This window comes from Bombina bombina, chromosome 4, assembly GCF_027579735.1.
Source record: "Bombina bombina isolate aBomBom1 chromosome 4, aBomBom1.pri, whole genome shotgun sequence".
Taxonomy (NCBI): Eukaryota; Metazoa; Chordata; class Amphibia; order Anura; family Bombinatoridae; genus Bombina; species Bombina bombina.
In genome coordinates, this window is record NC_069502.1 from 966,952,110 (window position 1) to 966,976,733 (window position 24,624).

Genomic DNA, 24,624 nt, shown 5'->3' on the forward strand with positions numbered 1-24,624 from the left:
GTACAGTCAACAATGGGGTGAAATTACAACTTTGTAAATTCACTGCTCAATGCTGGCTACTACAGACCAAGGGATAAAACTACTTGTATGTATGATAATGATGGTGAATTACCAATGACTGCTCTTATTAGCTGGAAAACCAAAGGTATTGTACATTTCTCCACACTTAGGAAGTTAATCTGAGATATAAAAAAATAAATCAAATAAATTATATAATTGTAACGACGTCAGATTCAATCCATTTTATAAAAAACTGAAAAACGATAAAGAATTTTCTACTCTAAAAACTTTTGAAATTGTCACAACTACCCAGTTTGTGAGTTCTTTCTGGAGAACAGACCTCAGCATCACACTGATCATTATTACACAGGCCATACGCGTATTTAATTTATTACATTTTTATATAACTAAAAGAGAGCGAGAAAGCATATTATTTCTATTTTTTTTTTTAATTCTACACATTCTAATAATCCATGCAACGGAAACATTCCCGACTTTAACACGCAAGTTACATACAAAAATGGCCGCTTTAAGGTATCTTAATGACGTCAGCTCAGACCCCGCCCAGTCCCAAGAATTGTTCTGAGACAGTTTCGGGTTGTAGTTTAACGTCACTACAAGTCGCCAAGGCAACGCGTTCCAATTGGCTACAGGCGATCGACGTGTCACGGATAGGTTGGGTTCTTCCTCCTTTTGACGTCACCTGTTGAAACCGGCCTATTGCTGAGCTGTACATCCAGCACAGGAAGGAAACGAACACGGACACCGAGATAGGAAGCTTCGGGAACTGAATCTCATACAACGGGCTGTCCTGTGAATGACAGAGGACTGACAGTGAATGTATGTTCACGTACTTATTATACTGTAAAGTATGTGTATGGGTGTATTTTCATAGAGAGGAGGGTATACAAGTCTGTATGTGTGTGATTGAGACCGTACTGTGTAATCTGGCAAAGATTCTAAATACTCTATTGGAATATATATATGTATGTTTTTTACAGTGGTTTACATTATCTAACCGATCTGAAAATTATAATGGATTAATGAAGGTGACTCCTCAGTCACTAGCACTGACAAATTGATTTAGGCCTGGACATCAAGATATTCTGATCACCACTCTGTGTTTTATCAGTCTTTCATGGTGTATGTCTGTCTTTATACATATATTGGCTACACAGAGATACTGCTCTATTTATTTAGTCTGCTAAATATCTGCAATGGTTTTAAAGATTGTTGTAAACAGTAAAGCAGCAGATGTGAAATACTTTACTTTGAAAAATACAATAATTCAATGAATATCAATTTTCATTAGCTAGGATTGACAAGGAGGTGAATCTGTGACTGACAAGTGGAACAAATAGTAATTTTTGATAACATTTTATTAAAAAAAAAAAAAAAAAGTTTAGATTTTGGAATTACGGAGTTTGGGATTTTTACCTGTGTGTGTATATTATTATTATTATTATTATGTAGGTCAGGTTGATCGAAGAGGACGGGATCACAAGATATGATGTTAAAGGAAACTGAAAACAAGCGGTTTGATAGATATGAGGCAAACAAGGAGAGGGCTGTGTCTCGGATGACAAATGAATGTAGTATTTTTAGGAGTAGAGGATGGTCGACTGTGTCAAAAGCAGCGGATAGGTCAAGAAGAATTAGTAAGGAGTTGTGGCCTTTTGCTTTAGCTGATAACAGTTTATTTGTTAATTTTAGCAAGAGCGGTTTCTGTTAAGTGTTTAGGGCGGAAACCAGATTGTAGTGGATCAAGAATGGAGTTAGTTGTGAGAAATTTAGTTAGCCAATTATAGACCAGTCGTTTGAATAATTTTGAAGCAAAGGGAAGTAAGGCAATCGGTCGATAGAAGGCAAGGATGGGTCAAGCGAGGGCTTTTTTAGGATTGGTATGATTGATGCATGCTTAAATGTGCCAGCGGTGATAGATTGGTAAAAAAGATGAGTTAGGGTAGGGGTTAGTAAAGCAGGGAAGAAGTTGTGAAGGAATAGGGTCAAGTGGGCAGGTTGTGAGATGAGCCAAGGATAGAAGTACTGAGACTTCTTCCTCTGTTACAGGAGGAAAGTAGCATAGAGTTTTGTTAATAGAAGGGGTGGGTAAGGATTGCTGGGTTTGAGAGGGTGTGAGGTGCAGATATCTTTTCTAATGGTGTCAATTTTATTTTTGAAGTGATCAGCAATAATCTGAGCAGTGAGGTTGGTTGTGGGTGGGGGTGCAGGCGGACGTAGAAGGGAGTTAAAGGTTGACAACAGCTTTTTGGGGTTGGATGCGTGAGATGACAAAACAGAGAAGAAATAGACTTTTTTGGCCAGGCTAACTGCCGAGTTGTAGGACTTAAGGATGACTTTAGAATGCCAGGAATCAGCACAGGTGCGTGATTTCCTCCACTGCCGGTAAGCAGCCCGTGAACATCGCTGAATATATCTGGTCTGTTTGGTGTGCCACGGTTGCCATTGAGTGATTGATGTATCTCAAACAGTTAAGGGTGCAGCTTTGTCAAGTGTTGATTTTAGTGCCAAATTATACTGTAAAGCCACTAGGTTTGAGCAAGAGAGGGATGAAATGTCGGAGAGCAGAGGATTCAGTTGAGTGGAAAAGTCTCTGTGAGATCCAAGTCATTTAAATTCCTGTAAGGTAGCAGTTTCTTGGGGGCTTGCAAAGATGTAGCAGGTAGAGTAAGAGAGAAAGTTAGTAGATGGTGGTGAGAGAGAGGAAAGGGAAGTTTTAAGGAAGTTGGAAACGGCACAGAGATTAGTAAAGACCAAGTCTATGGAGTTGCCTTCACAGTGGGTTGGAGAGTTGTCCACTGGGACAGGCCAAAAGAGGTGGTAAGGGATAGAAGTTTAGAGGCAGCAGGCATGTTAGGATTATCAATGGGTATGTTGAAGTACCCTAAGATGAGAGAAGGGACATTACAAGAGAGAAAATGTGGAAGCCAGGCTTCAAATTGGTCCAACAATTGTGATGCTAGGCCAGGGGGCCAATAGATAACTGCAGCACGAAGATGCGGATAGCGTGAACTACAAAAGATGAGAAGGAAAGAGAAGGGGGGTAAAGGAATGCAGTGAAAGGTACTTTGTGGAGATATGAGAATTCCTACTCCCCATCCTTGTTTGTCTCCTGGCCTGGGAGTGTGACAAGTGCAGGCCGCCATAGGACAGAGAGGCTACAGCAGTTGTGTTAGAGAAGGAAAGCCACGTTTCAGTGAGGGCTAACAGGTTAAGTGAATGTGAAATAAATAGGTTGTGAATAGATGTAAGCTTATTGCATACAGAGCGTGAATTCCATAGGGCACAAGAGAATTGGGGTGTATTAACAGAGATGCAGTTAATGAGGGTTATATGGGCAAGGTGTATGAGGTGTCATTTGGGGTAGTGAGCTGAGGGAAGCAGAGGGTGGACCTGGGTTAGATGAGACATCCCCAGCTGCAAGAAGAAGAAGAAAGATGGTGAGCGAAAAGAGATGAAAATGTGTCTTATGTGATTGATTAAGTTTAGGATCAGTGAAGCATGGCTGGCTGAGGGATGTGAGATAGGAATAGAGTTCATGTGTGTTCTAGAGGGGGGAAGGTAGAAGAGAAGGAGAAATATGAATTGTCTGAGTGCTGTTTATGTATATGTGTGTGTCTCTATCTATCTCTTCATAGCTGTTGCTGTTATACCTGTTCTATTTTTCCTATTTGACTTTTAACCGACTGTTCTATTGATCAAGTATTTGCACTGTTATAGTTTTCTGTACATTTTGGATATGAAATGTAAATCAAGTGTAAATATTTTCCAAAGGCACAATGTGTACGAATTCAGTACCTTTCTAATGCCAGTGGCAGTTTAGATATTACCTACCCTTTTTAATAGATTTATTTAGATAGACATATGGCTAGCTTACTAGTATATTTATTTGTAAATATGTAATTTTTTTATGAAGGAAGGGGTTGAAAAAGTGAAAAGAGCACCCATCATTAGTTGCCAAACTGGATTCATCTTTAGTTATTTACGGAGAGCTGCTTAGAGAATAAGTCTGAAACTTTTTTTTGTATAAATAGTTTGTACTACCAGTGTTGTTGTTTTTTAACAAACAGCTTTGTATGTTTATGCTAAGTTACAAGTTTTTGAGGCACCCTTGGAATAAGTTTTGATTTTTTTAAATGATATGAAACCCAATTTTTTTTTAATTTTTTTTTGTTTGTTTGTTTTTTGGTGTGATTCAGATAGAGCATTGCAATTTACTTCTATTATCAAATGTGCTTCATTCTCTTGCTATTTTTTGTTTAAGGAATAGCAATGCCCTACTGGGAGCTAGCCAAACACAGGTGAACCAATGATAAGATGCATATATGTGGAGCTACCCATCAGCAGCTAGCTCCCAGTAGTGCATTGCTGCTCTTGAACCTACCTATATATCCTTTTCAACAAAGGATACTAACAAAACAAAGCACAGACGATTATAGAAGTAAATTGTTAATTTGTTTAAAAATTGCTTGCTCTATGTGAATCATAAAGGTTTGATTTTGGCTATACTGTCCTTTTAATGATGGCCTCGATTTAATTATTGTATGTATGTGTTATCTTAAAGGGACTTGACAACCCAAAATTTGATTTAATGAATTAGAGCCTGGTTTCTCAACAGCTAGGCCACAGCCCAGTAGGGGGCCTTGATAGCCCTCCTGGTGGGCCACAACCTGAAATGCCCTCAATGCGAGCTGTGACAGGCCTGCCGTTTCACACATAAGAAATACTAGGCAGGCCTGTCGGAGTGCCAGTGCTAACCACTGAATTAGAGCATACAATTTTAAACAACTTTATAATTTACTTCTATTATCAAATTCTCTTTGTTCTAATGGTATCTTTTGTTGAAAAGCACACACACCTGTCTTGAGCACTATATGGCAGCAGATTTGCAAGAGAACTAGATTATATCTTTATTTCCTGCCCTATATTGCTCCAGACATATACCTAGGTTTATATTCAACAAACCATACCATGAGAACAAAACTATCTTAGTAAGAGAAATAATTTGGAATTTATTTTTAAATTATATGCTCTATTTGAATCACAAAATAAAATTTGAGTTTCATATCCCTTTAAGACGTAATATAAAAGTAAGCATATGTTTTAATAGAATATATTTTAAATGTTGCTTCTAAAACCTCTCAGTAAAAATTGTTCATGCAAAAATAAAAACTGCATTAATATAGGATCGTTTCAGCCATCACTCTAATTGTGTGTGACATCACAGGGTGTCCTTTTTCCCCTACAATAAATAATTTTACTTTAATTCTGTTTTAAGAGCACGTTTTCTGGTTTGCCTTCATCACTCCTAACACTGACCTAACTCCACAATTTAATTATTGTCTTCTGAGTTGGAGCTTGTACTTTGACATCTTGTTGGGGGGAAGGTTTACCCTCTTCTTATCACCAAAATTAATTTGTAATGTGACAAAGTACAAGTGATCCTATTATCTAGTATTCAGGCATTAGTAGTGTGTATGTAGTTGAACAGCTAATGTCACTGTGTATCATTTGTGATTTAAGCTGCGTGATCAATATGTGTATTTATTATAGTGTACATGACACAACTTCTCGCTTCACTGCCCTAATCAGAAAGATGTTGTCTTGTCACAAAACTGACCAAAGTCTCTTAATCAAGCCTGTTTTGTATTTGCCTTTTTATGATTGCACCAGCATTTGAATAGGTTTTGTTGTAAAGTGCGAATTTGTTTCTTTGGTATGAAGTTTTTAAAGAGACATACTTATGTAATATGAAAACGCTTTAATTTCTCAGTGCACTTTATTATTCAACAAAAGCTCATTGCTAATTAATTGGTTAATAGTTTCTAATTCATTGCTGCTCCTGCGAACCTTATTATTTTTTCATATATGTTTTAAAGGGATAGTCTATTCAAAATTAAACTTTCATGATTCGGATAGAGCTGGCAATTTTAGGCAACTTTCTAATTTACTCCTATTATCAAATGCTCTTCGTTCTCTTTGTATCTTTATTTGCAAAAGCAGGAATGTTAGCATAGCAGCCGGCCCATTTTTGGTTTCGAACCTGGGTAGCGCTTTCTGACTGGTGTCTAAATGTAGCCACCAATCAGCAAGGGCTACCCAGGTGCTGAACCAAAAATGGGCCGGCTCCTAAGCTTACATTCAAATAAAAATACAAAGAGAATGAAGAAAAATGAATAGGAATAAATGAGAAAGTTGCTTAAAATTGCATGCTTTATCTGAATCATGAAAGTTTAATTTTGACTACGATATTCATTTAAAATTAATTTTCCGTAATACGTTATTTGTGTGCTCAAACAGCTTTTTTTTAACAAAGTATCTTGTTTATTTTGCATCTAATTATTATTATGTGAATGGCTCCCATACTTTTGTAGAAATTAATTTTTTATGTTTTATCTTTACAGCTATCTTGAGTTTCCATGGCTACCTACTTGGAGTTTATTCAACAGAATGAAGAGCGAGATGGTGTCCGTTTTAGTTGGAACGTGTGGCCTTCTAGCCGATTGGAAGCCACAAGGATGGTGGTGCCTTTGGGCTGCCTTTTTACTCCACTGAAAGAGCGTCCCGACCTCCCACCTGTACAGTATGAGCCAGTACTTTGCACAAGGCCAACATGTAAAGCTGTTCTTAATCCACTTTGGTAAGATCACTTTTTTAAGTTTTATAGATGCGTTACTTACATTTGTTTTGAAGCATCATGTTTAACTTTGCTATAGTCTTTCAGATGTGTGGTTATGCTGAAATATCTAACTTTTTAAAAAAATATTTGCTGATCATATGCAAATGAAAGTGTTATTTATAGACATTTTAAAATATAAATGTTAAAGGGACACTCAAGTCAAAATAAACTTATGTTCAGATAGAATATGCAGTTTTAAGACACTTTTCAATTTACTTCCATTATCAAATGTTGCACAGTTTTTTTTTTTTATATTCACACTTTCTAGGGAATAAGATCCTACTGAGTATGTGCACAAGCTCACAGGGTATACGTATACTAGTCTGTGATTGGTGGATGTCTGTCACATGATACAGGGGACTGGAAAATAGGAGAAAAAATAAATTAGTCAGAAATATTTTTTTAATGCTTATTTGATATTGAGAGTAGGTGTTATTGCATTGTCTTTTTATTATGCAGTTGTTGAATATTCAATTCTACTGCATTAAGTGGTCCTTTTAAAGGGACCGTCTACTCCAGAATTTTTATTGTTTAAAAAGATAGATAATCCCTTTTATTACCCATTCGCCAATTTTGTGTAACAACACCATTATATGAATACACTACCAGGGAACAGGTAGGTATCTGTGTCTAAGGAGCGCGCTGTGCACAGAGAGAATAGATGAGGCGGAGACTCCAGTCTCCCACCGTGGCTCAATGGAGAGTGGGTGTGCGTGAGAAAATCGGCTGTGCTGCTATGCAGCCATGGATATTCTGCTTACAAATCCATAAGGTAAATGCAAAGATCCAAAAGGAGGCGCACTGCAGGAAACAGCACGATAACTCGCGGAGTAGTAAAAATCAAAAAAGTTTTATTTCGGGCACAAATACAAAAACATGTAAAGGGCTCATCGGCCCAAAGAAAGCACACAAAATAATATCATCAGGTGTGTCAGGAAACAACACAGACGCGTTTCGTGAGCATGCTCACTTGTTCACTGCATGGCATGCTCACGAAACGCGTCTGTGTTGTTTCCTGACACACCTGATGATTTTATTTTGTGTGCTTTCTTTGGGCCGTTGAGCCCTTTACATGTTTTTATATTTGTGCCCGAAATAAAACTTTTTTGATTTTTACTACTCCGTGAGTTATCGAGCTCTTTCCTGCAGTGCGCCTCCTTTTGGATCTATGAATACATTACCTCTGTGATTACCTTATATCTAAGCATATGAGCCTACCTAGGTTTAGCTTTCAACAAAGAATACCAAGAGAACAAAGCAAATTTGATGCTATAAGTAAATTGGAAAGTTGTTTAAAATTGCATGCCCTATCTTAATCCTTATAGTTTAATTTTGACTAGTCTATCCCTTTTTTAAAGGTAAAAGTGCTGGCTGATTTTTCTGGTTTCCATCTATATTACTGATTTCTAAAATTGTAAATCGCTGAAATTATTATTCCTTTTGCAAGATGTACTGAGTAAACGGATTCATCCTAACTTGTGGGAAATTGTCCTTCCTGACAGGAAGTAGCAAAGAGAGCACCACAGCAGAGCTGTCTATATAGCTTCCCCCTTAACTCCACCCCCAGTCATTCTCTTTGCTGGCTCTAAGCAGGAAGGGTAAAGAGAAGAGGTGTTAAACTGTTAGTTTTTATTTTATCTTCAATCAAGAGTTTGTTATTTTTAAATGGTACCGGTGTTGTACTATTTACTCTCAGGCAGGACATAGATGAAGATTTCTGCCTGGAGGATGATGATCTTAGCATTTGTAACTAAGGTCCACTGCTGTTCCCACAGAAGCTGAGGAGTACAGGAAAACTTCAGTGTGAGGAATGGTTCTTGCTATACAGCAATGAGGTATGTTCAGTCATTTTTCTGCAGAGACTGTGTCAACTCAGGCTGACAGTGTCCCCTTTAGGAGAAGGGTAAGCAGTAATCCTAGGGTTTAAGAGGCTTTACTAGCTTGCATAAAGGGCTTACTTTGTTTTTTGGGGCACTCAGTTTGTATGAGAGATTGGGACAAATGTTTGGGTGTTCTGGGAGTAACGGTTTTTATTGATGGGACATTTGCATGAGGGTTCATTTGGCTTATTTGGGGTTGTTTTAACCCACATGGCTTTCAGACAAGGTTTGTTGGATTTGTGTAGGCCCCAGCCACATTTTCGCGCCTCTGTTGCGCATTTAGTTATACTGTCTAGTAGCAAGCAACTTCTCCTGAGGTCCTGATATTCTCCTGAGGGCCTAATCGAAGCTTTAACATCATTTTATCGTTCCTTAAGGGCAGGTAGGGTGCTAATAGGGGTTTAAACCGGTTTTTAGACATTTTTCAATCCGGTTTGTCAATTGGGGGTTAATTGCTTATTTACTTGTGGTGCAATCCCTCTAAAGCTTAGTAGATACACTGTTAAAATTTCAGAAAATTTGAAGCTTGTTTAACCTGTTTTGCAGTTTGTGTATGCCTTTTTTTTTTTTCTCTTAAAGGCACAGTACAGTTTTTGCAAATTGTGTGTTTTTCATTAAATAAAGTGTTTTCCAAGCTTGCTTGTCTCATTACTAGCCTATTAAACATGTCTGACACTGAGGAAACTCATTGCTCAATTTGTTTAGAAGCCATTGTGGAACCCCCTCTTAGAATGTGTCCCACTTGTACTGATAGGTCTATAAATTGCAAACAGCATATTTTGACTTATAAGAGTTTGGCATTGGATGATTCTCAGACAGAAGGAAATCAGGTTTTGCCATCTAGTTCTCCCCAAGTGTCACAACCAGTAGCGCCCGCACAAGCGACGCCAAGTACTTCTAGTGCGTCTAATTCTTTCACCTTGCAAGATATGGCCTCAGTTATGAATACTACCCTCACAGAGGTTTTATCTAAACTGCCAGGGTTGCAAGGGAAGCGCAGTAGCTCTGGGTTAAGAACACATGCTGAGGCTTCTGACACTTTAGTAGCTGTATCCGATATTCCCTCACAATGTTCTGAAGTAGGGATGAGGGATTTGCTATCTGAGGGAGAGATTTCTGATTCAGGAAGGATATTCCCTCAGACAGATTCAGATATGACGGCATTTAAATTTAAGCTAGAACACCTCCGTTTATTGCTCAGGGAGGTTTTAGCGACTCTGGATGATTGTGACACAATTGTAGTTCCAGAGAAATTGTGTAAAATGGACAAATATTTAGAGGTTCCTGTTTACACTGATGTTTTTCCAGTCCCTAAGAGGATTTCTGACATTGTTACTAAGGAGTGGGATAGACAGTTGTGCTTTCATTGATCCTATGGATAAGAAATTAGAGGGTCTCCTAAAGAAAATTTTTGTTCATCAAGGTTTTCTTCAACCTATAGCGTGCATTGTTCCTGTAACCACTGCAGCTGCCTTCTGGTTTGAGGCTCTAGAAGAGGCTCTTCAGGTGGAGACCCCACTAGATGATATTCTGGACAGAATTAAGGCTCTTAAGCTAGCTAATTCTTTTATTACAGAAGCCGCTTTTCATCTCGCTAAGTTAGCGGCAAAGAATTCAGGTTTTGCCATTTTAGCGCGTAGAGCGTTAGGGCTTAAGTCCTGGTCGGCTGATGTGTCCTCTAAATCTAAGCTTTTGACCATCCCTTTCAAAGGTAAGACCCTATTCGGGCCTGCACTGAAAGAGATCATTTCGGACATCACTGGGGGGAAGGGTCATGCCGTCGAATAAGACAAGTACCAAACAAAATAATTTTTGTTCCTTTCGAAACTTCAAGGGTGGTCCCGCTTCCGCTTCCCCTGCTGCAAAGCAAGAGGGGAACTTTGCTCAATCCAAACCAACCTGGAGACCTAACCAGGCTTGGAACAAGGGTAAACAGGCCAAAAAGCCTGCTGCTGCCACTAAGACAGCATGAAGGGGTAGCCCCCCGATCCGGGACCGGATCTAGTAGGGGGCAGACTCTGTCTCTTTGCTCAGGCCTGGGCAAGAGACGTTCAGGACTCCTGTGTCGTAGAAATTGTAACCCAGGGGTATCTTCTAGATTTCAAAGATTTTCCTCCAAGGGGGCGATTCCATCTTTCTCAATTGTCTGTAAACCAGACAAAAAGAGAGGCGCTGTGTAGAAGACCTTTTTACCATGGGAGTGATCTGCCCAGTTCCCGAAAGCAGAACAGGGGCAAGGTTTCTACTCCAATCTGTTTGTGGTTCCCAAAAAAGAGGGAACCTTTAGACCAATTCTAGATCTCAAGATCCTAAACCAATTCCTAAGAGTTCCATCCTTCAAGATGGAGACCATTCGGACTATTTTACCAATGATCCAGGAGGGTCAATATATGACCACCGTGGATTTAAAGGATGCATATCTACACATTACTATCCACAAAGATCATTACCAGTTCCTCAGGTTTGCCTTTCTGGACAGGCATTACCAGTTCGTGGCTCTTCCCTTTGGGTTGGCCACGGTGCCAAGAATCTTCACAAAAGTTCTAGGGTCCCTGCTGGCGGTCCTAAGGCCGCGGGGCATTGCAGTGGCGCCTTATCTAGACGACATCCTAATTCAAGCATCGACTTTCCAACTAGCCAAGTCTCACACGGACTTTGGCCTTTCTAAGATCTCATGGGTGGAAGGTGAACATGAAAAAGAGTTCTTATTCCTCTCACAAGAGTTCCATTCCTGGGAACTCTGATAGATTCGGTGGACATGAAAATATTTCTGACGGAGGTCAGGAAATCAAAGATTTTCACCACCTGCCGAGCTCTTCATTCCATTTTTCGTCCGTCAGTGGCTCAGTGTATGGAGGTAATCGGACTTATGGTAGCGGCAATGGACATTAGTTCCGTTTGCTCGCTTGCATCTCAGACCACTGCAACTATGCATGCTCAAACAGTGGAATGGGGATTATGCAGATTTATCTCCTCAGGTAAATCTGGATCAAGAGACCAGAGACTCTCTTCTTTGGTGGTTGTCACAGGATCACCTGTCCAGGGGAATGTGTTTCCGCAGGCCAGCGTGGGTTATTGTGACGACGAACGCCAGCCTACTGGGCTGGGGTGCAGTCTGGAATTCCCTGAAAGCACAGGGTTTGTGGACTCGGGAGGAGGCCTTCCTACCGATAAATATTCTGGAATTAAGATATTCAATGCTCTTCAGGCGTGGCCTCAGCTGGCTTCGGCCGGATTCATCAGGTTTCAGTCGGACAACATCACGACTGTAGCTTATATCAATCATCAGAGGGGAACAAGGAGTACCTTGGCGATGATGGAAGTTTCCAGGATAATCCGATGGGCAGAGACTCACTCTTGCCATCTATCAGCGATCTATATCCCAGGGGTAGAGAACTGGGAGGCAGATTTTCTAAGTAGTCAGACTTTTCATCCGGGGGAGTGGGAGCTCCATCCGGAGGTGTTTGCTTAACTGGTTCAGCTATGGGGCACACCAGAATTGGATCTGATGGCGTCTCGTCAGAACGCCAAACTTCCTTGTTATGGATCCAGGTTCAGGGATCCTCAGGCAGTACTGATAGATGCTCTAGCAGTACCCTGGTCGTTCAACCTGGCTTATGTGTTTCCACCATTTCCTCTCCTTCCCCGCTTGATTGCCAGAATCAAACGGGAGAGAGCTTTGGTGATTTTGATAGCACCTGCGTGGCCACGCAGGACTTGGTATGCAGACCTGGTGCACATGTCATCTCTACCACCATGGACTCTGCCACTGCGACGGGACCTTCTAATTCAAGGTCCGTTCAAGCATCCAAATCTACTTTCTCTGCAACTGACTGCTTGGAGATTGAATGCTTGATTTTATCAAAGCGGGGTTTCTCTGAGTCGGTCATAGATACCTTGATTCAGGCTCGAAAGCCTGTCACCAGGAAAATCTATCATAAGATATGGCGTAAATATGTTTTTTGGTGCGAATCCAAAGGTTACTCATGGAGTAAGATCAGGATTCTTAGGATTTTGTCTTTTCTTCAAGAAGGATTGGAAAAAGGATTGTCAGCTAGTACCCTAAAGGGACAGATATCTGCTTTGTCTATCCTATTGCACAAGCGTCTGGCTGATGTCCCAGACGTTCAGGCTTTTTGTCAGGCTTTAGTTAGAATCAAGCCTGTGTTTAAACCTGTTAATCCGCCATGGAGTCTAAATTTAGTTCTTAATGTTCTTCAGGGGGTTCCGTTTGAACCCATGCATTTCATAGATATTAAGCTTCTATCTTGGAAAGTTCTGTTTCTAGTTGCTATCTCTTCAGCTCGAAGAGTTTCTGAACTATCTGCATTACAATGTGACTCGCCTTATCTTGTTTTCCATGCTGATAAGGTGGTTTTGCGTACCAAACCTGGGTTCATCCCTAAGGTTGTTTCTAACGGGAATATCAATCGGGAAATTGTTGTTCCTTCTCTGTGTCCTAATCCTTTTTCTAAGAAGGAACGTCTGTTGCACAACTTGGACGTGGTTCGTGCCTTAAAGTTTTATTTGCAGGCAACCAAAGATTTTCACCAATCATCTTCTTTGTTTGTTGTCTATGCTGGAAAGCGTAGAGGTCAAAGGGCTACGGCTACCTCTCTTTCCTTTTGGCTGAAAAGCATCATCCGTTTGGCTTATGAGACTGCTGGACAGCAGCCTCCTGACAGAATTACAGCTCACTCCACTAGAGCAGTGGCTTCCACATGGGCTTTTAAACATGATGCTTCTGTTGAACAGATTTGTAAGGCTGCGACTTGGTCTTCGCTTCATACCTTTTCCAAATTTTACAAATTTGATACTTTTGCTTCTTCGGAGGCTATTTTTGGGGGAGAGGTTTTGCAAGCAGTGGTGCCTTCCGTTTAGGTTCCTGTCTTGTCCCTCCCTTCATCCGTGTCCTAAAGCTTTGGTATTGGTATCCCACAAGTTAGGATGAATCCGTGGACTCGGTACATCTTGCAAAAGAAAACAAAATTTATGCTTACCTGATAAATTTCTTTTGCGATGTACCGAGTCCACGGCCCGCCCTGTCTATTCAAGACAGATAGTATTTTTTTTTTTTTAATGTAAACTTCAGTCACCTCTGCACCTTATAGTTTCTTCTTTTCTTCCTTGGCCTTCGGTCAAATGACTGGGGGGTGGAGTTAAGGGGGGAGCTATATAGACTGGTGCTCTCTTTGCTACTTCCTGTCAGGAAGGACAATATCCCACAAGTTAGAATGAATCCGTGGACTCGGTACATCGCAAAAGAAATAAATTTATCAGGTAAGCATAAATTTAGTTTTTTTCTCTTCTTTGATGCCTCATTTTATGCCATTATAGTATGATTTATAGTCATGAGACACAGTTTATTTTATAAATTTGGTTGTTGAAGTTATTTTCTAAATATGTAAATCATAGCTTATATAGTGAACTACACAGGATATTGCAATTGTAATAAGTTACTGGTTTATTATTAATACTTGAAATTTCTTCCTGCAGTCAAGTTGATTACAGAGCCAAACTCTGGGCATGTAACTTCTGCTTTCAACGAAATCAGGTACGTCCATATATAAACTAGTAGATACACCAACGACTAAACCTATAATTTCAAAGCAAATCTGGCAAATGAATTATAGTGCTCTGTCTGCTCTTGTTTGATTTTGTTGTATAATATATATATATATATATATATATATATATATATATATATATATATATATATATATATATATATATATATATATATATATATATATATATATATATATATATATATTTTTTTTTATTTATTTTTTGTTTTGTTAAACTGGGATTTGTGCCTCCTTGTAAAGACTCAAATTATGGTACAATGTTTGTCCTTATTGCTATAATTGATATCTTCCTGTGCAACTGATAAAATATTTATATGCGGGAGGTGGAGCCACCCGGGAATACAATAATTTGCTTTAAACATCATTCTTAGAACATTGCTTTTCAATATTAAAGGTCTGGACAGACATCTTAACTCCCCGGTGGTCACGCTAATGATTTTTTTGAATACGGAGTGATCCTTATAACGCCCCAATTTTATGGCCTACAATGATTGTGGAAATGGTGGCCATCTTCACATGCTGCGCTATAGGGCTCAATACAAGTAACCACAAGTATTTCCAATCTACATTCAAGTGTGTCGTTTTGAGAGGTTAGATTTTCCAAACATTACCCAATGTGGATCTTGAAAACCACACTGGAAGGATTTTGAGCAATCTCATAGCACTACTGGCTCCCTCACCGGTCTAGCATAACCTATACCTTTGCAGCCATACAGTTAACTTTGCAAATACTGCAAGCAGTGCAGAATCACTTCAACCATTTTTCCTATGGTACATTCAAAAGGATCTCATGGCAATTTATCTTGCATTACTGGATGAGCTAACAAAGCTGCTCAAAGAACATCATGGCTCCATTACCGTAACTCTGGTAAACGCAGTTTATTCTTCTGACACAGAAACTACTGTGAATGACTCTGTTAAAAACCCTGCATTACCATACAATATGGGTGGTGGTGGTGCTTTGGGACCCCAGCACCAGTCATCAATCGACCTTGACAATATTGAAGATCTTGGTAGCATAGAATCTACAGGGATAGAGCCCTCACAAGTATTTCAGCTAACGAAGATGGAACATGTAGCCACAATTCCAGCTGCCAGTTTGAGAGATGTCGTATTGAGCAAAGCAGAGCAGTTAAATGGTTACCGAAATAAAAAATCTACAGAATTGTTTGGCTCTCAAGGACTCTATATATGCGGTTTCCTACACGTAAAACAGTATTCTGCATTGCAAATGTGAGAGTTGGTGTAGGCTGACTTGTTCAAGATTGGCCATATTGTCAACCGGCTGTCTAATTAATCTTATCTTGGACTTTCAACTATATTTTACCACACTGAGATTCTTCTTTTCTTTTTCACTTGCATGATTGCTTTAGTTATTATTTACTTACACGATCTGATTGCAACATTACTTAAATGCCAGGGATTGATGTGCCAATTATATATTTTCAAGTATGCCTATAATAATATGTGGTATAATATGTGTAAATTTTATTTTAGACATTTTTAATCATAGTTTTACCAACAAGGACCTTCTAGTTGAATTACTATTTTCTTCTAAATAAGCATAGGGAGTTATGTCCAATATTCTAACTACTGCATTTCATTCGCCTATACTTGATGCAGTCGCGAGGCCAGCGGCCAAGGCAGTGCAATCTGCTTGTTTGTTTTTCTCTCCTTAAGCCCAGTGGTATATTTTCTTTATAGCATTGGTTTGTTTATTTTCCTTCCCTAGAATGTGGTTGGTCCCTTGCATATAACTATAGCCCTTTAAAATGTACCCAATTAGGTCACATTTATGTGATACAGAGTTTAACATTGAAGTTACCCGGCTGGCTCCTTCTACTCTTACCCCCCACCCCTTAATGTACTCTGACATCTTCTTAAATTGTGCTCAGTGTTCCCCTCTTAATTGGGGTAATTCCCTCCTCTTTTATTGTTTGAAACATTTCTAGGGCTGTTTGTTTTGGCACAAGTTTACCTACTAATACAATTTTTTTGGATGTTTGTGATTTAGCAAATAAACATAAATCTAGATGATATAACAGATGGGAATTCTCTCAGAATACCATGTTTACTGCATTTCTGAAACGCTTCCTGTTTATTACTCTTTCTATGTCTACAATTGTTTGTTTTTAAGGCACAAGATTACCTACAAAAATAACACTTTTGAATGTTTATAACCTAGCGAGTAAACATAAAATTAGAAAGTCTACATGCAATCTGTTATGACAGAAGTGAATTCACTCGGAATACCATATTTGAATATGTTCACAACTATGTTTCATAGGATTGTATGGATCATACACTTCTTGCTATTACTCTTTTTGTTAAACAGTCTTGTATTATGAAAACCTAATAAAAAAAAATATTTTTAAGAAATAAATATTTATATGCATTATAAATGGGGATTTTATTTGCAGAATAGGGTGATTTATCCAATTTTTTATTTGAAATAGATTGACCCCTATATTGTGGAACTCTGCCTCGCTCGACAAGACTCTGCTCTATCATAGTTTCAAGCGCTTCTTAAAGGGACATGAAACCCAAAATGTTTCTTTCATGATTTAGGTAGAACATACAATTTTTAACAACTTTCCAGTTTACTTCTATTATCAAATTTTGTTTGATTCTCTTGGTATCATTTGTTAATGGAGCAGCAAAGCACTACTGGTTTCTAACTGAACATATGGGTGAGGCAATAGGCATATATATGCAGCCACCAATCAGCAACTAGGACCTAGGTTATTTGCTGTTCCTGAGCTTACCTAGATAAACTTTCAGTAAAGGATAAAAAGAGAAGGAAGCAAATGAAATAATAGAAGTAAATTGGAAAGTTGTTTAAAATTGTATGCTCTGTCTAATTATGACTATATAGTCCCTTTTAAATAATCTACTGTTCAGGGATACATACACTAACATTTTCTTACCTCGGTTCCTCTTCTCCTCCTTTTTTCATCCCCTGAACCCTTTAGCATGTAAGCCTTCCATGAAAGTTGGGGGTTATATTTAAAGATAAATCTAATTAAAAATTATATAAAAAATATGTGCTGTAATCCCTGTCTATGCATTATAACAATCTAATTGCGGTTGTTGTAGTATCTCCCTTTTTTATAATGATTATCTTATATTTAAAGATACTACACTCAAAAATCCCTTAAACTTAACCCAGTATTTATGATTAGACCTCCTGACTAATCAAAAAAAAGAATTTATGAAAAAAGGTGTGTTAGGGTTAGCGCTAAATTAAAGCTTAAAGAGGGTGTAAAGATCGAAATTCTTTAAGAGTTATAAATATTTCTTATATAGTGATGTTCATAAAAACATTGTGTTTCATATTAAATTTTTTTATGAGAATTAAAAATACAAATTAAAATGGATGCCGGCATCAATTCTATATGGATAGTTAAATACAATGTATACAAATGTAACGTGGAACAATTGACAAATATATCAAAATAATTTAAAAGCAATTTAAAAGCAATTTAAACAGGTTTGAAATATTATACTTTAAAGGGAAAATAGCGATTATCACCGTGCATATAGGTGTTAAATATTTGCATTGATATTACCTTATATGCAGAGATTTGTGTATATTCGCTATTGCAATGGACCGGGACTCTCAGTGTTTAGTCCTGTATTGATTATGTTTTTTTGAAACAGTTTCTATTTGTCGGCAGTTCTCTCAAGAGAAATAAAAGGTCAAAGTTCCAATTTTCGCTGCCGTATGATGTCCGTGTCCTGATGTTTGTGATGGCTTTGTGTGCGTATCATATACGCCGTGTCGAATGTCAGCGTGACAGTGAAATCTCTGTATTGTTGTGGGGAGATTTCTCCTTGTGGTTAGTTGCCTCCAAGTAGTTCCGGAGCAAAGTTGAAGAGAGGTAGATTGTTTACTGAGTCCCCGCTGTCTTATTTCACAGCGTTAGTATATAAGAAGGATAGTGATCAGATCATGGGTTAGGAATTATACTTATAGAACTGCACATGCTTATGATTAGTTCAAAGTAACCAGCCTACTGCACTATATCCGACTTAAATGAAAGTATCCAAAAGTAACAATGTTTCCAGTGAGCAAAGTTCTACGCGTTTCAGCCGCTTGGGCCTTTATCAAGATCTTGATAAAGGCCCAAGCGGCTGAAACGCGTAGAACTTTGCTCACTGGAAACATTGTTACTTTTGGATACTTTCATTTAAGTCGGATATAGTGCAGTAGGCTGGTTACTTTGAACTAATCATAAGCATGTGCAGTTCTATAAGTATAATTCCTAACCCATGATCTGATCACTATCCTTCTTATATACTAACGCTGTGAAATAAGACAGCGGGGACTCAGTAAACAATCTACCTCTCTTCAACTTTGCTCCGGAACTACTTGGAGGCAACTAACCACAAGGAGAAATCTCCCCACAACAATACAGAGATTTCACTGTCACGCTGACATTCGACACGGCGTATATGATACGCACACAAAGCCATCACAAACATCAGGACACGGACATCATACGGCAGCGAAAATTGGAACTTTGACCTTTTATTTCTCTTGAGAGAACTGCCGACAAATAGAAACTGTTTCAAAAAAACATAATCAATACAGGACTAAACACTGAGAGTCCCGGTCCATTGCAATAGCGAATATACACAAATCTCTGCATATAAGGTAATATCAATGCAAATATTTAACACCTATATGCACGGTGATAATCGCTATTTTCCCTTTAAAGTATAATATTTCAAACATGTAAGCCTTCCAGCCCAGCTGTAGATCACCTTCATAAGAGCTGACTTAAAACAGTGCAACTCTTGGCAATGCCCTCTCATTTGTCTCCCATAAATGCTACCTTGCGTATTAGACCTTGTTTATAGCGCTGCAGAATATGTTGTTGCTCTGCAATTTCATGATGATGATGATCATTTGAAATATAGACTTAAAGGGACAGTAAAGTCACAAAAAATGTTTCATGATTTAAATAGGGCATGTAATTTTAAACAACTTTCCAATTTACTTTTATTACCAATTTTGCTTTGTTCTTTTGGTATTCTTAGTTGAAAGCTAAATCTAGGAGGTTCATGTGCTAATTTCTTAGACCTTGAAGACTGCCTCCTAATCGGAAAGCATTTTGGCAGTTTTTCACCACTAGAGGGCGTTGGTTCACGTGTTTCATATGGATAACATTGAGCTCTGGCACATGAAGCTCCTAAGAGCAAGCACTGATTGGCTAAAAATGCAAGTTTGTCAAAAGAACTGAAATAAGGGGGCAGTTTGCAGAGGCTTAGATACAAGGTAAATCACAGAGTTAAAAAATATATTATTATAACTGTGTTGGTTATGCAAAATTGGGGAATGGGTAATAAAGGGATTATCTACCTTTTTTAAAACAACAAAAATTCTGGTGTTTACTGTCCCTTTAAGTGCACTTTATTTGTATTGATGATACTTTTAATACTTTTACTGAATTTGATACACACACACACACACACGTACATGTGTGTGTATGTGTATATATATATATATATATATATATATATATAGTGTGTGTGTGTGTACAATTTTATATAGCTGAACCATTTTTGAGTTTTATTATGCAAATTTTATAAATTTATCTCACTTAAAACTATTTTTCATCTTCAATAACTTTTATTGCATCCTGGTTTCAACTATGGGTTCTCAGTTTTTATACAGTTACCTTGGAAATCTCCTGATATTCCTTGGCAAGACAAAAATAATATATAATTCTATTCCTTTTTGAATGTGTCTTTCTGTGTTAGATTCACAAATGTGAGCTACTGTGCGCGCGCATACACAAAAAAGATGGAAACCATTTACCTGTAAAGTTCTTTAGGGATAGGCAAATGCATTTATTTTTTTGAATATCCGCCAGGTAGATTTCCCCCCCCCCCCCAAGGGATGGGGTGAGTGATATTTTAGAATTGTAGGTTACCTGGTTCCTGCACTGCTTGTTCATTTTATCTCTTGTTAATGATAATAATAATTTTATTTATTTTATATAGTTCCCACCTACATATTCTGGAATATCAGAAGTGAATCAACCTGCAGAACTAATGCCTCAGTTTTCAACTATTGAATACATTGTTCAGGTACTTTATTTATATAATGTTCAATAATTTTGTATAACATATTTGTCTAATGTCTGTTTCTGTTTACTTGGCTTGAGTTTGTAGTTTGGGGTTTGTACTTGATAGCGCTACACCATATCTGCTCCCCTTTTAGGCCTTTATTTTGATCCCTTAGAGTTGCAGATTAGTATTAATTTGGTGAAACAACTATTAATTAACTAATCTAAAACTGTTTCTCAGCAGAACCAATGATACTTGAGTACAAAAATCAATTTGATGTATAAAATACTTCTATATTATTAAGTTAGTATTTAGACACTTATGATTAAACTTGTACATTTTTAAAAAAGAGGGAAAACAAACAAACTTGACTGCCCCCTCCCACTCATCCTTATAAAATAAAGTGCTGAGTTTGACTCCCCGTAAGTAATGATGAATTTAGAATAGGAGGTGTTTAAATAAAAAAAAGTATGGAAGTGAACAGGCTTCAATTAAAGTGAAAGTCAATCCTAGTGTTTTTGAAACGCTAGGATTGACTATTGAAACAAATAAAGGGGACTCTCATTTATGAAGTATTAGATACTTCATGTAGAAAGCTCCTTTATTTGTTTCAAGCGATCGCTGCTCTGAGCTGCTAAGGAAGCCCACAGCAGATCGCTGCTTTGCTTGAGAGGTGACGTTTTCACCTCTTAGCCAATAGCCGTTCGGTAAATCTGGCTTGGCGCCCTGGGGAGACAGATTTACCGCATGGCTATTTGCTAAGAGGTGAAAACGTCACCTCTTAGCAAATTTTTTTTTTGCCATGGGCTTCCTTAGCAGCTAAGAATGACGATTGGTTGAAATAAATAAAGGAGCTTTCTCCATGAAATATCTTATATTTCAAACACCTCCTATCCTATATTCATCATTACTTACGTCAAACTCAGCACTTTATTTTATAAGGATGAGTGGGAGGGGGTCAGTCAAGTTTGTTTGTTTTCCCTCTTTTTTTAAAAAATGTGCACGTTTAATTATGTGTCTAAATACTAACTCAATAATATACAAGTCTTTTATACATAAAATTGATTTTTGTACTCAAGTATCATTGGTTCTGCTGAGAAACATAGTTTATATTTTTGTTTAGTTATGATTGTACCTATTTAATAAAACACCAAGTTGCATTTTTAATTGTCACTAGTTAATAATGTTAAGATGTCTAGTTCCTAAAACTTGCATTTACAGAGTCGCTTGTCTTATTCATCTTCAAGTACAACTTTTTAAAACTCTATACACTTATGTTCTACTTTTTCTCTCTTAATTGCAGAGAGGGCCTCAAACGCCACTGATCTTTCTCTATGTGGTGGATACTTGTCTAGAAGAGGAAGATCTACAGGCTCTCAAGGAATCATTACAAATGTCTCTCAGTTTACTGCCGCCAGATGCCCTGGTTGGGCTTATCACTTTTGGCAGAATGGTGCAAGTACACGAGCTTAGCTGCGATGGGATCTCTAAGAGCTATGTTTTCAGAGGGACCAAAGATCTGACTGCAAAGCAAATACAGGTAAACAGTTGTGTTGTTGTTGTTTTATAGCTGCTAAATTTAAATACGTTAAGTAGCCCTTTGGGTATAATGCAGAGAGAAGTATTCCTCTGAGCATTACTAAATTATTTCATATGCTTTATACGTTATTTTTGCTTTTCAAAACCTTATTTATATATTTAGCCTTGTTTTGATACTTGACTTTTTTTTTTGTCATTATCATGAATCAAAATACGTCTCGTTTATTTCCTTCCCTGCAAAATGCAATGTAAAAGCGTTTTACATTTTGAGATTAATACAGCAGTATCTCAATTGTGTAATTCATCTGTATGCACAGTCTCTGATTTGTATGTATCGACCAGTGAACAGACTGCTATATTGGTTTCATTTAAAATGTCTTTTACGCAAAACCCCCCCCCCCCCCCCAGTTTTTAAATACTATTTTCTATAAATTATTGTTTTTTTTTTAAAAAAAAAAGTAGAGTACAATGTGCCTTGAAGAGTCATGCAGGTAGTTCATTAATCAAGATATATTGTACTCTCTGTTCGCTAGTGATTCTTAAAGGGACAGTCTACTCCAGAATTTGTATGGTTTAAAAAGATAGATAATCCCTTTTTATTACCTATTCCCCAGTTTTCCATAACCAACACGGTTATATTTAATATACTTTTTACCTCTCTGATTACCTTGTATATAAGCCTCTGCAGACTGCCCCCTTATCTCAGTGCTTTTTTTCCAGACTTACATTTTAGCCAATCAGGGAAGATTCTCAGGTAACTCCACTGAAGTGGGCACGATGTTATCTATATGCCACACTTGAACTAGCGCTGTCTAGCTGTGGAAAACTGTCAAAATGGAATGAGATTAGAGGCGAACTTCAAGGGCTTAGAAATTGGAATATGAGCCTACCTAGGCTTAGCTTTCAACAAAGAATACCAAAAGTACAAAGCAAATTTGATGATAAAAGTAAATTGGAACGTTGTTTAAAATTGCGTGCCCTTTCTGAATCATGAAACTTCAATTTTAAATATACTGTCCCCTCAATTTTCCATACTTTAGTCCACTCTTATGTTTATTCACCAGCATAAATGCCCTACATATAAAAAATTTCACATCTAATGCACCTACATGCATATATAGAATGTATCATATGTCTGATTCTTTAAACACTTCTGTTTTAGATGGCAAATAATAGTTTAAAAAGTGTTCTTTCTTAAATATAGGATATGTTGGGCCTTTCAAAGCCTGCAGCCTCAGCTCCGCAGGGCAGGCCACTGCAACCACAGGAGCAGCCTTCCTTGTCGAGCCGGTATGTCTGCAAACTAGTACTTCATTTTTATTTTATTTTTTAATAACCTTTTGTCCCATAATCCATAAAAGGCCAAAAAGCTAATTCTGTAACCTGCAGATTAAATAGCTGGTTTCAGCAATCAAAGCATTTTGAAAACCTAGATTACAGATTTTAACTTTTTTTGGCTTCTATAAACAATGTGGTCCCAGCTTTTAATTCTTGTTGTTTTGATTACTGTAGCCAGTTTTAATGCTTCATTGTTTTGAATATTTGTGTTCTTATTATTTTAATGTAAAGCAATTCACCTTGAAGTTTAGGGCTCACATTTGTGAGCAATGGTTCCACCAACTCTAGATAGTTTAAACTCATAAAGTAAGAATTGAGTGACCTTTATATTAAAGGGACATTAAACACTTTGAGATGGTAATATAAAATGATAAATTGTTTATAATAAAACAACTCTGCAATATACTTTCATTATTTATTTTGTCCTCTTTGCCTGTAATTCCATTCTGAAATTGTGAGCTTTTCAGTTCCTGTTAGAAATGGGAGTGCAGAACACTGTTAAATCCAGCACAACCATTGGCTGCACACTCTAGTGACCTATTTATAACTGACCCTAATTGGCCACAGCAGAGAAGGTAACACAAGTTACAACATGGCAGCTCCCAGTGTTTTATAGACACTAAAACTTTACACTTATTTTGTCACTTTTTAAACAACTAATGAAACTTTAAAAAATACATCTACATGTTAGTCATGGACTAATCTTTTCTTTGAATGCATCATTCTATCTAGCATGTATTTAGTGTTTAATGTCCCTTTAAGTTCAGTATTTCTGCAGCAAAGTTCTGTAATGCATTTAAATGTGTGTTTTTTTTATTTGCATGGCTTCATGTAATGTAGGATATGTTTATTTACAAATGCAAATCGCCCTTCCTTTTTTTTTTTTTTTTTTTTTTTTTTTTTTTTTTTTTTAAGGTTTCTCCAACCTGTCCACAAGATTGATATGAATTTAACAGATCTACTTGGGGAATTACAACGTGACCCCTGGCCTGTGACTCAAGGGAAAAGACCACTTAGATCTACTGGTGTAGCCTTGTCTATTGCTGTGGGATTATTGGAGGTAATTGCTAATATTAAATGTTGCTTTTTTTTTATATTTTTTTTTTAAAAATATTCAACAAAGGAATCTGACTTTTTCATTCATTTAATTTAAGAATATATTTTTGTGTTCCTGCTAATTGTTTTTTTTTTGTGTTTGTTTGTTCCTATTTTAGGGAACACTTCCAAATACTGGGGCCAGAATAATGCTGTTTACAGGTGGGCCTCCAACACAAGGGCCCGGCATGGTCGTGGGAGATGAACTTAAAACACCAATTCGCTCCTGGCACGACATAGAAAAGGACAATGCACGTCTCATGAAGAAAGCTACTAAGGCATGTACACCCCACTATACAACTAATGAAACTTCCTGGGGGTGGGAAATGCTTTCTTGAGTCTAACAATAGTTCTATTTTCACTGCTAGAAAGCGATGTAGTGAAATACAATCCATTTTGTATTACAATG

The 24,624-nt window shown here is 37.6% G+C and overlaps 1 protein-coding gene across 1 annotated transcript in view; it reads left to right on the plus strand.

Moving 5' to 3' along the window:
- Positions 1-703: 703 nt before the first annotated feature.
- SEC23B (SEC23 homolog B, COPII coat complex component) overlaps positions 704-24,624 on the plus strand; it is a 47,933-nt gene continuing 24,012 nt past the window's right edge. The window contains exons 1-8 of the mRNA XM_053711997.1: positions 704-840; positions 6,426-6,661; positions 14,077-14,134; positions 20,178-20,264; positions 21,547-21,783; positions 22,987-23,072; positions 24,036-24,180; positions 24,335-24,493. Coding sequence (XP_053567972.1) covers positions 6,441-6,661; positions 14,077-14,134; positions 20,178-20,264; positions 21,547-21,783; positions 22,987-23,072; positions 24,036-24,180; positions 24,335-24,493 — 993 coding nt within the window. The 5' untranslated portion in view covers positions 704-840; positions 6,426-6,440. The remainder of the gene's footprint in view (positions 841-6,425; positions 6,662-14,076; positions 14,135-20,177; positions 20,265-21,546; positions 21,784-22,986; positions 23,073-24,035; positions 24,181-24,334; positions 24,494-24,624) is intronic.